The sequence below is a fragment of the Ovis canadensis genome, chromosome 2 (genome assembly GCF_042477335.2).
Source record: "Ovis canadensis isolate MfBH-ARS-UI-01 breed Bighorn chromosome 2, ARS-UI_OviCan_v2, whole genome shotgun sequence".
Lineage (NCBI taxonomy): Eukaryota > Metazoa > Chordata > Mammalia > Artiodactyla > Bovidae > Ovis > Ovis canadensis.
The window spans coordinates 162462854-162475294 of record NC_091246.1 but is presented as its reverse complement, the minus strand read 5'-3'; the positions used below and the strand labels follow the sequence as shown (position 1 = coordinate 162475294).

The following is a 12441-nucleotide window of genomic DNA, read 5'->3' as shown; positions in this document are numbered from 1 at the left end:
TGCTTGAGTGTTTTCATGGATGTTTCATAGCTATCATATACCTAACCAGTTAGGGCCATTTAGAAATCTTATTCTTCACCGCCTCTGTGCCACCTTTGCAGTGTGCCCCTCTTAAACAGACCACCGTTCACCTAGTGACTTAAGGTAGAAACCAGGTATTAACACTCAACATTCTCCCTCAGCCCTTAAGTCTATCCAGTCAGTTTCACATACTGTTTCTGACATCTATCCACCTGCTTCAGTCGAGATCTCACCTTGTCCCAGCCTGCCGGCATTCATTCGAACTACTGCCCTGGCTGCTGCTGCTCATTCGAACTACTCTCAACTAGTTCCCCTGTTTCCATTTGTGCTGTTTCTAATCAGTTGTCCATAAAGCACCCATGATAATCTTTGTAAAACATAACCTGATTATGTCATCTCATGCTTACAAGCCTTCACTGGTTTCTCATTGCACTTTAGAGCAAAGGAAAAGTATTGACTCCAGTCCTACATGGCTGGACATGACCTAGCCTTGACTCACCTCTCCAACATTTTTTTTCCCTCATTTCCTCTCTTTTGTTTTCTTTCCAGCCATGTTGACTCACTTTCAGCTTTGATGTATCCAAACTGTTCCTTACCTTAGCATCTTTCCCCTGTTTTCTCTGCCTAGAATACTGCCATCCACTCTTTACCTGACTTACCTTTTCTCATTTCTGGAACTTACCTTACTTGTTATCTTCTCCTTAGGAAGATTTTCCAGATGTTGTTCAGTTGCTCAGTCATGTCTGTCTCTCTGCGACCCCATAGACTTCAGCATGCCAGGCTTCCCTGTCCTTCAGTATCTTCAGGAGTTTGCTCAAACTCATGCCCATTGAGTCAATGATGCCATCCAACCATCTCATCCTCTGTCGTCCCCTTATCATCCTGCCTTCAATCTTTCCCAGCATCAGGGTCTTTCCCGTGAATCAGCTCTTTGCATCATGTGGCCAAAGAATTCAGCTTCAGCATCAGTCCTTCCAGTGAAAATTCAGGGTTGATTTCCTTTAGGATGGACTGGTTTGATCTCCTTTCTGTCCATGATACTCTTAGGAGTCTTTTCCAGCACCACAGTTTGAAGGCATCAATTCTTTGGCGCTCAGCCTTTTTTGTGGTCCAGGTCTCACATCCATACATGATGACTAGAAAAACCATAGCTTTTCCATGCTCTCTGTCCATGGAATTCTTCAGGCAAGAATTGCCTTCTGCAGGGAATCTTCCTGACCCAGGGATCAAACCCAGGTCTCCTGCATTGTAGGCAGATTCTTTACCATCTGAGCCACCAGGGAAGCACTCTTTGCAGATAGTTAAGTCTATAAGTTGCCTTCTGATAATCTCTAACAAGACTTGTCAGAGTTTGAGAAGATTAGTTTGTTTCATCTTCATCTCATTGGAATATGATGCCCCATGGGGACTATATCTGTTAGGTTCCCCACTGTGCTTTGGAGCACAGTGCTTGTACTAGGGTGGTGCTTCAGAAACATTTGAATAAAAGACTGTTTTATTAAAAGAAAAGTCGATCCAGAAAGGATTATCTTGGCTTTCTCTTTGTGGTAACAACAGGGCCTGCATCTAATTTCCGTAGCACTATTTGCGTACTGCTTCTGCGTGATTGTCTTGTGGAGTACTAACAGAAAGTCAGTTATTTGCCATTCTACTTCAATGCCAAAAAAAAAAAAAAAAAAAAAAAAGGGCCTATCATTTTTAGTGTTTGTCCTTGGAGTCCAACAGACTAAGTTTAGGCCCTGTTTTCTTCTGTAAAGAAGTCTAACCTTGAGTAAGCACTCCTAGGCCTGTTTTCTCATTTGTAAAATTGGGGAAGTTATATCTATCCCATGGGCTTGTTATGAAGATTAAATTATGTACACAGAGTGCCCATACAGTGCTTGGCACCTTGTAGGAGTTTAGGCATTCATTGTGTTACCCCTTTGTATCACGAGAGGTTAATAAGGACTCAGGGAAAAAAGCTCATTTAATCTACCTTATTATAATCTTACTGTTCTTATTTAATGCACACCCAGGGGCGCTAACATGAGGGTCAAAATCAGTTTAAGAGGAAATAATCTTATCTTTTGGGTGCAAATAAGCAATGATGGGCTGGTTATTTAATGATCAATAATGTTGCTTTATCGCAGGGGTGGTTGTTGAACATAATAAAAGTGTAATTGCAAATAAATACAAGTAGTTATTTTCTGTTTTACTTCAAGTAGATATTCCATAGAGATAGGCCATATGAAAATATTTTTCCCATTTTAGATATTTTTATGGAGAAACCTTGGCAGTATCATTGAAAACTCTGGAGTCTAAAGATTTTCTAATAATGTTGTAAGCTTTGGGGTTATAAAAAAATTAATATTCTGAAAAAGGTTATTAGATTCAAAGTGATAAGTGGTACATATCTACTACCTCCTTATGCGCATTAGTCTGGATACTAGATTGAGCTTTGGGGAAAATGCTTCAGTTATATCAGTCAAAATCATCAAAGGTTAATTGTCTGCTATTAAGTCAGAATGACTTACCCACCCTCGCCTCTATTAAATTTGTTTTGCTGGATGACATAAGACAGTAATTGTGGCAAGGGGAATCATTTCTCTGTAAGTCCAAGTACTCCAGAGAGCTAGGGGTTTGAGTATTATAAGTTCAAGATCTCTGCATTTGTCTACTCAAATATTGACCCAAGCAAGGGGCTATATTATTTATTATGAGCCAGATATGATTTAGAGTGTTGATACAGGGGTTTAGATGGGACAGTTAGTACATGAAATTAGTTGAATATTTGGCTCAGTTGTTTAAAGCATGGGAGCTTTAGGGGGATCAGGGGAACAGGTAGGAATTTCTTCTGGGGCTCTCTCTTTTTGCCATGCTCCATGCCCAAATATCTTGAAATCACATCAGACCCAAGACAAGTATCTTGAAAATGTATATGATTGGTTATTTGGGACATTAACTAATGTGTATGTACCTGGGTGTGCTTAGTTGCTCAGTTGTGTCCATCTCTTTGCGGACCCCTTGGACTGCAGCCCTCTAGGCTCCTCTGTCCATGGGGATTCTCCAGGCAAGAATACTAGAGTGAGTAGCTATGCCCTCCTCCAGGGGATCTTCCCAACCCAGGGATCAAACCTAGGTCTCCTGTACTGCAGGCAGATTCTTTACCACCTGAGCCACCGGGGAAGCCCTCGGAAAATTACCATCAACACTATAGAAAATGTGCTCTATTAATGGAGGAGGGTTTCATGAAGTCTGATGGTCTGGACATCTTTTAGCTCATGACTCATTTCTCACTGCAAACCCCACTTCCCAGCTAAACTGAGAGTTGAAGTTACTGATATTAACCTATGTCATTAAGGAGTGCTGTCATCTCACAGAGGGGACAAAAACTGGTTGCATTGTTTTCTTCTCTTCTTTCATCTGTTCCTTTACTCATAGTCTTTCAAAGTGAGTCAAAGTTGATGTTATCTATCAATGGTTCTGTTCATTGAGTTTTCTTTTAGTGTTTTCTGTTCTGTGTCTGGTGGGGCTGTAGTACTTCTAAAGGAATTGGGAGCAAATTTTGATAGGGATATAACAAAATCAAGTTCCCACTGTTCAAAATGGAAGACTCTTATGCCTGGAAAAGAAAATTGGGACAGTACCTTCTCGATAACCTCTGGTGCTTTGTTGAGAAGACTGGGAGCTGGCTATTAAGTGAAGAATTAATTACTTTCGCTGAAATGCAAGTCTGTAGTTCAGAGCAGACCACCCCAGTGTCCCAACATAGGACTTCAGAGCCTGTCTCCTCTCATTCAAGCAATTTGATAGTTAAAGGACTTGTGTAGGGTGTTTCTGTTTCATCAGATGCTAGGACTTGAAGTCATTAAAGAACCACAGTAGTATTCTTTGGCCTGCCCAAGAGTGGCCTGTTATTCTTGTTGTGAGATATGACATATTTCCTTTTTGTTTTTTTTTCTTACAGAATGCTATGAACCTACCCCCTGACAAAGCCAGGTTGCTGCGGCAGTATGACAATGAGAAAAAGTGGGAACTGATCTGTGATCAGGTAAGAAACACTGATGCTTTTTCAACACATAGTGAGAGAAGAAAACCAGATTTAAACCCTAAATATATCAGACTTTTTCCAAGAGATACATGGATTTCTGTTTTGTGATTTGCCTTCCTGTTTCTCATGACCAAATAAAAAGTTAGAAAAAGACATTTTATTCTTGCATTATCTTAATTCTTGATTTTTAAATGTTTTGCAGGTAAAATTTCTGATTAATCTGGTCAAGTGGTCAAATCAAATTTAGCTGATCTGTTTTTCTATTTATCTTATATAGCAGTTTATGCTTCTTGAATAATGCAGGTTCTCTAATTTAGATGGCTTTTCTGTTCATGTGTGTTGATACATATTGATGCCAGAAGGTGAATTGTTTATAAAGAGACGTTACTTAGGATGATAAAAAAATTATTTCATATTCTGGCAAATCTCCAGCAGGTGTTTTTTATCATTCAGTTCAGTTTAGTCGCTCAGTTGTGTCCGACTCTTTGTGACCCCATGAATTGCAGCACGCCAGGCCTCCCTGTCCATCACCAACTCCCGGAGTTCACTCAGACTCGCGCCCATTGAGTCAGTGATGCCATCCAGCCATCTCATCCTCTGTCGTCCCCTTCTCCTCCTGCCCCCAATCCCTTCCAGCATCAGAGTCTCTTCCAATGAGTCAACTCTTCTCATGAGGTGGCCAAAGTACTGGAGCTTCAGCTTCAGCATCATTCCCTCCAAAGAAATCCCAGGGCTGATCTCCTTCAGAATGGACTGGTTGGATCTCCTTGCAGTCCAAGGGACTCTCAAGAGTCTTCTCCAACACCACAGTTCATAAGCATCAATTCTTCGGTGCTCAGCCTTCTTCACAGTCCACCTCTCACATCCATACATAACTACTGGAAAAACCATAGCCTTGACTAGACGGACCTTAGTCAGCAAAGTAATTGTCTCTGCTTTTGAATATGCTGTCTAGGTTGGTCATAACTTTTCTTCCAAGGAGTAAGCGTCTTTTAATTTCATGGCTGCAATCACCATTTTTATCGTTAACTTATAACAAATTTATGTTCTTCAGAGGGGTATAAAATAAAAAGGGAAATTCTCCATTTTCTTTCTCTCTGCCCTCCAAATTCTACATTTTAGAGGTCCACTGGTAAGACTGAAGTATCTCTGTCTAGTTTGTTTTTGTTTTTTGGAAACAATATGTGAATGCCCACAAATACTCTTCTGTATCTTGATATTTTCATCGGTATACATGTCCTTACCTCATTCTTTGTAAGTGTTACATAATGTTCTGCTGTAATTGGTAGTAATTTGGGGGGCACTTCACTCCTGGGCTAGGTACCAGCTAGTTATTTCAAGTCTAAAAGGCTCACCCTCTAACGTTAGACTGTGTATATTATGTATTAGCTCTTTGACTTTGTGCCATGAATGTCTTCAGGGGGGTTGTGCCCCTCTCTGCAACCCCTGCCACCCTGGAAATTCCTGGGAGTGTTGTAATTCCTAACTCAGCTCCCCTGGGTCTCTGCTGTGGGACAGATTGTGGGCAGCAGAGGCATTTTCTGTTCCTCAAAAGTAGAGGGTCCACGTTCCCTAAGGAATAGATGCCTGCAGTTCTCATGGAGCTTCCGAAGCGCCCATTGTGTGTTGTTTCACTTTAGCTCCTGAGCTGAAAGAGGATGAGGACGCCATCCTCTCTTCTCCATGCCATATTGAGCCCTATGAGTAGATAGAGGCTGAAGAGAAAGCGTATTGCCTAGGATCATGAGGCAAAAGAATAAAATTTTACTGATACAATCTTCTTCCTTAAGACTTAACTTTCAATAAACATTACCTAAGTCTATTATTGCCAGGAAACATGATTTTATGATAGTGAACAAATAGTATAGTGATAATTAGTGTAAAGGAAAGGTAACCGTGCAGATGAGAGAGATCCAAGGCAGGGGGTTAGAAATCTTGGGTATGACCGGGAACCCAGGCACAGGCAAAGGAAGGTTGTCTTGGGTGGTGTTTTCTGTCTCCAGCATACCGGAAAGGAAAGCCTGTTGGTGACGGACTTCTAACAGCTGTGCTCCTCTCAGCCTGTAAGTAGCTTCATAGAGTTGGTGGTGAGGTCTGCTGGGGATCTTGAGACAGGGGAGTAACAAGTCAGTTATCTTAATGTTTCTGAGTTTCAAATTCTCCAAGTTCAGGTTATTATTTCCCTTCAATGTTAACACGCCAGGGGGTGGATGATTGAGCTACTTTATCCGTTCCTCTCTGGTGGTCAGTCTCACACATGCTGACAGCTGCAAACGGAAGTGGCTCTGTCAGTTGTGAAGTGGCGTATGTGATTTGTTAAAAATAGTGAAATGATCATAAGTATTATTGTCACTAACCAACATTTAGTAAGCAGATTTTCTTCATAAGAGTTTTGTGTTAAGTCTTGAAAGCAGTCATGCTTATTAGTATCTCCATTTGACATGCAGGGAAACTGAGACTTAGAGATTAAATCATTGCCAAAGGTCACATGGCTGTTATGTGGTAAAGGGGTGTACAAGTCTGACCCTGGAGAATATGCTCATTCTGGGGGCTGTTCCCTTAACCACTAGCTCTTTACTTCCTTCCTTATAATATGCTAAAGTGTGTGAATGATATAGTAAAAATAAATGTAAAAATACATGTTATCTCTGTTTCTCCAACTTGCATTCTGGTATGCTTTTCTGAGAGCGAGAGGAAGCCGGGAGTTGGAAGACAGGCACTGAGCCACCGTTATGGTGAACTACCATTTTTGGTTAACTTAGTTATTGTGGGAATTGTGGCCAGCAGAAAACTGGCCTTTCTGTCACATATAGGTAACCCATTAGTATGTCACATACACGAGTTTTGTTTCTCCTATGTATATTTGTGAGGTGAATGATAAAAACCATGAGTTTAGAGCATTCATAATGTAGTATTTATGTGGCAAATACAATGCGTTGGTATTTGTTGACTATCTGTTATCGACAGGAATTATGTCATATGTATTTATGGTACCTATATATATCTGTCAATGGTACCTAATCTGATAGACACTTAAAATACATTTGCTTTTGTGATTTCATTTATATGGAATGTCCAGAATAGAAAAAGTTATTGAGACAGAAAGTAGATTAACGGTTGCCATAGCCTGGGAGTGGGGGATGGGCAGTAACTGCTAATGTGTGCTGGTTCCTTTTTAGTGTGACAAAACTTACTGCAAATTACATAGTGTTGGGAATTTCATAGTGTGATGATTGCATGGTCTTGTGAATATATTAAGATTATTCACTTTAAAAGTGTGAATTTTATGATATGTGAATCACGCCTCAAAAGAGACATTTGCTTTTACAGCAACCAGAGATAGGGAAAAAAGAGGTGTGGAATACTCAAGAGAAATAACTAAATGAGTGGATTTTCTTTGGATCCTAATCTGAACAAACCAACTATGAAAAGACTTGGAGAAAATTTGGGATATTTGACTTGTGACTCCAGAGTAATTATTAGATTATCATTGACTTTGTTGGACTTAGTTTTGGCATTGGAATAAATAAGGATCTGCCTTTATTTTTAAAAAATGGTGTACTAATATAGGGGTGAAATTATATGACTAAGAGTTTTCTATAAAAAACATCAAAAAAATGGTAGATAAAGGAAATGTGGGAAAATCTTTAGTTGAATCTTGGTGGAATATGTTAGATTATAGTATAATCTCAACTTTTGTGAATTTTTGAACATGTATAATACAACATTTAAAAACAAAAATATTTGCTACTTTAATGATCTTCATTTTTTCCCCTCATCTGTAAAATGTAGTTAATACTAACATTCTTAAACTATTTTGAAGATTGGAGGTATGTATATAAAGTACATAGACTAACCCTGGACATATAGTAAGTGCTTCATAAATGGTATGGCTGCTTTTGCTGCTGCTGAGCAGCCCAGATATTAAGTATTGGACCTATGATTATTTTTAGTGTCAATTTGTCTTCAAAAAATTCAGGAAAATTTACTGTGTTGAATCAGTCATCATGTTCTACAAATATACAATTTAAACACATGGCAGATGATGCAGTCAGGAAAAGCCACAGCTATAGATTTTCAGCCCAAGAAAATATCAAGGTGAACTTCTTTTTTGTGAAGTCTTAAAACAATGACCATGGTGTTTTGTCATTGCTGCCTGATGCACAAGCCATTCTCTGGACACAGAGGCTTTGTGCACAATAGCATACTGAATACAAATGATAGTTTTATTTCTTTTAAAGCAAATAATGAAGATACATTATCTGTTATTTTAAAATACATGTTACAGGCAAGGTGTGAAAAGTGAAATTTGATATTAAAGAAATTTAATTCTGAAAGGAAGTATGTGAACATGAGTGTTGGAGGACCTAGGCAGAGGTTACTTCAAGCTTTAGTCCTATGAAAAATTTTATGTGGATACTGTGAGTCATACATGTTTCTCCTTTTTTACCCTTGGCTGCCAGAATGCGCAGAGCTAGGTCTGTGTCTGCCCTCACGCAGCATACAGTATCTTGGTGGGCTGTGTTCTGTTTGCCAGGCTTATCTCGGCTTCATCAAATTTTTCCTGCCCCTATTTTTCCTCCACACTGATTTCCTCACTTTAAAAAAATGTATCAAGCTGTAAAGTTTGGTAAATCTTCTTTTTGAACAAGAGGAACATAAAACATGTCCAATTATTAGTGAATAAAAATTATGTTTTCACGGATAATAACTTTTAACTTTTCTATCTGCTGTGGGCATTGTGCAGATCTACTGTTTTCCTTTAAGGAAGTGTATACAGAGGGTCAGAATAAATGTCTTACTGTGATTCAGCTTCGAATTCTGTTGAATACAATTCACCATTTGTTGGGATTATCAATTTTTCATGCTTTCAGGGTGTTGCAATAGGCTATCACTTATTCTGTAAGTCTTTGGATAGTTCTCCTCCACCAAGAGGCTTCCCTGGTAGCTCAGCTGGTAAAGAATCAGCCTGCAAGGTAGAACACCCCAGTTCTATTCCTGGTTCAGGAAGATCCCCTGAGAAGGGATAGGCTACCCACTCCAGTGTTCTTGGGCTTCCCTGGTGGCTCAGATGGTAAAGAATCTTCCTGCAATGCTAGAGACCCAAGTTCAGTCCCTGGGTTGGGAAGATCCTCTGGAGGAGGGCATGGCAACCAACTCCAGTATTCCTGCCTGGAGAATCCCAATGGACAGAGAAACTTGGCAGGCTACATACGGTCTATGGGGTCACAGAGAGTCAGACATGACTGAGCGACTAAACACAGCTTCCACCCATTCAAGGGAATGGGCCATGTTTATTGGTGCATCTCCGCCACCTCGCTTAGTGCCTACGGAAAGTGTGTTGAATGAAAGAGAGAATAGCTAAATAATGTTTGGGGGGCAGTGGACAAGAAAGAAGAGAAGGCAGGAGGAAGAAGGTAGAAACGGCAGCCTGGAAGTGTAGATTTGCTTTTTCTTTATCCTTTTCGCCTTCCTCTACCTGTTGATGTAATTTGCTTGTGATAAGTGAAATTCAACTTCACTGCTCAATTCTGGAAACTTTAGTAAAGAGGGCAAGGTGCCTGATGTAGATAAGGAGGAGTTTATATGGGCATATCGGTGATGAAGCTCTATCTCTGCCTCCTATGGTCAACTGAAAATCCAGTTCTCTGGCTGATTTCAGGAGCAAAGTAAAAATTCTTAAGAGAGTAAATCTCAAAGAGTTTTCAACAATAGCAGTATTTCAGCAGTATCTGTTAGTCCTTTCCTAGAATTACTGCATAAATGTAAAGATGACTGGAACTTAACCAACATCACCTAGGTCTCAGAGGTTAGAAATGGGAAAACCATATAATTCTGGTCTGAATGGGAAGATAGAAGCTGAGAAAAGAGAAGCTTTTCTTTTGGGTTTTGCATGGTGTTAGGTGAATGCCAGAGAACTTATTTCTCTGCTGTAGTCAGCAGTCAGAGTTCCATGAGGCCATCAATATGAGGACTCAGTGTGGGCAATGAGCTAGTTTTATTATAGCCTGAGATGACAATGTGAGAGGAAAAAGCTGGACATGCTGAGTTCTTGTGGCAACTGCACACAAAACTACAAGCTGTGTAGCAGTGAGAGATCTTCCTCATTGGTCTTTTTACCTGGGTAGGGAGGGAAAGCCCTTGCTCATACTCCTGTGCTCCCTAATCACAGACCCTCTGCTCCATAAACACAGACCTTGTGCTCCCTAAACACAGACCCTGTGCTCCCTAAACTCAGATCCTATGCTGTACTGGTTGGCTTTGGGGTCTTGACTATTTCCCACGCGTGAAGGATGGAGGCTGCACATACAGACCTTAGAGGTCTGGATGAACTTAAGACTTTAAGGTTATTATATCTGGAAGGGTTGTTAGAAGTCATTTATTTCAAGCCACTCTTTAAATTTTTTCTACTAGAAAAGTTAACAAATGCTTGTCAAAGAAAAGAAAATTTAACTGTACTGGATCATATGAAGTAAAGCAGAAGTCCGTTTGCCTTTCCTTTCTGTTCACCTAACTTATTTTATAGTTGATGAAATGGAGGCTCAAAAATATAAATGACATGGCCAGTGCCAAGACCACTCTGGCTACTTAGACAAGAATACCAGTGACAAGCTCCAGTCATGAGCCTTTTTAGTTATTAGGGACCTGGAAACAATCCATTAAAACAAACATTGTGGTAGGTAAGGGGCTATCACCAAGGCTTCATTCTGTGGCTTCTCAGGCGATTTTGGTGTAGAAGGCGCATGATCTATAGAACTTAGTGGTGGTGGTGGACCTGGTTTATAAGTTTCCTCTGCTGGGTTAAGTGAAAGTGGTCAGTCAAAAATTCAGGACCTTGCAGATGACTAATACTGATGGGTATAGATTCTGTGAATGTATATAATCCTGTCCCCAAAATGTTAGCAGTACCACACCTGAGCTGGGTTAGAAAGCTTTCCTGTGATTTTGCTGGGGACCACACAATTTTGTTTTTTGTGAGGGGCGAGGAAGGGGGAGTTGATTTGGCACAGCTCTACCTTGCCCCCTAATGGCTGGCTCTTGCTTGGCATTATAACCTAGCAAGAGACAGGGGTCTTTCCTTACTTTGCTTGTATAGAATGATATGGGAGAAGGGGATTAAAAACAAACACAAAAAAGGGGAGAGAGAAGAAGTAGCAGGAAATTATACCCACTTAGACTCAGCTTCCTGTGTTTAGCACTTCAGGGAGATCAGTTTGCCCCTCTCTAGGCTTGCATGTGTCCTTCCTGCCACTCAGCAGGTGCTGAGCCAGGCCAATGGCTTTAAGGTACTCCAGTGTGCTAAGATACTCTACTGCACAAAGGTACTCGAGTGTACTCAGATATGCCAGTACGATGAGAGTAATTCTCTTTTTTAAAAAATAAATTTATTTTTAATTGGAGGATAGTTGCTTTATAATGTTGTTATACATCAGTGTGATGTATAACACTTTCATACATCAGTGTGAATCAGCCATAAGTATACATATGTCCCCTCCTTCTTGAACCTCCCTCCCACCTCACATCCCACCCCACCCCCACGTTGTCACAGAGCATCAGATTTGAGCTCCTTGCATCATACAGCAAATTCCCATTGGCTCTCTGTTCTACATGTGGTAATGTACATATTTCAGTGCTACTCTCCCAATTCATCCCTCCCCAACTGTGTCCACGATCTGCTCACCACATCTGCATATCTATTGCTGCATTGCATCTAGGTTCATCAGTGCCCTCTCTTTAGATTCCATATTTATGTGTTAGGTAGCTTTTTTTCTTTTTTTAAAATTTATTTTAATTGGAGGCTAATTACTTTACAATATTGTGGTGGTTTTTGCCATGAATTAACATGAATCAGTCATGGGTGTACATGTGTTACCCCGTCCCAAACCTTCCTCCCATCTCCCTCCCCATCCCATCCCTCTGGGTCGTCCCAGTACACCGGTTTTGAGTGCCCTGTTTCATGCATGGAAGTTGGATTGGTTATCTGTCTCACCTATGGTAACGTACATATTTCAGTGCTATTCTCTCAAATCATCCCACCCTCGCCTTCTCCCACGGAGTCCAAAAGTCTGTTCTTTACATCTGTGTCTCTTTTGCTGTCTTGCACATAGGATCGTCGTTACCATCTTTCTAAATTCCATATATACGCGTTAATGTACTGTGTTGGTGTTTTCTTTCTGACTTACTTCACTCTGTATAATAGGCTCCAGTTTATACACCTCATTAGAACTGACTCAAATGAGTTCTTTTTAATAGCTGAATTCTGCTGTGTGTATGTACCACAACTTTCTTATCCATTTGTCTGCTGATGGACGTATAGGTTGCTTCCATGTCCTAGCTATTGTAAACAGTGCTGCAGTGAACATTGGGGTACACATGTCTCTCTCAATTCT

At 40.4% G+C, this 12441-nt stretch overlaps 1 protein-coding gene across 5 annotated transcripts in view; it reads left to right on the top strand.

Moving 5' to 3' along the window:
- Positions 1-12441, top strand: part of FMNL2 (formin like 2) — a 332517-nt gene that overhangs the window by 191337 nt on the left and 128739 nt on the right. For all 5 annotated transcript variants that reach the window (XM_069577505.1, XM_069577507.1, XM_069577506.1 and 2 more), the window contains exon 2: positions 3968-4051. In XM_069577505.1, coding sequence (XP_069433606.1) covers positions 3968-4051 — 84 coding nt within the window. The remainder of the gene's footprint in view (positions 1-3967; positions 4052-12441) is intronic.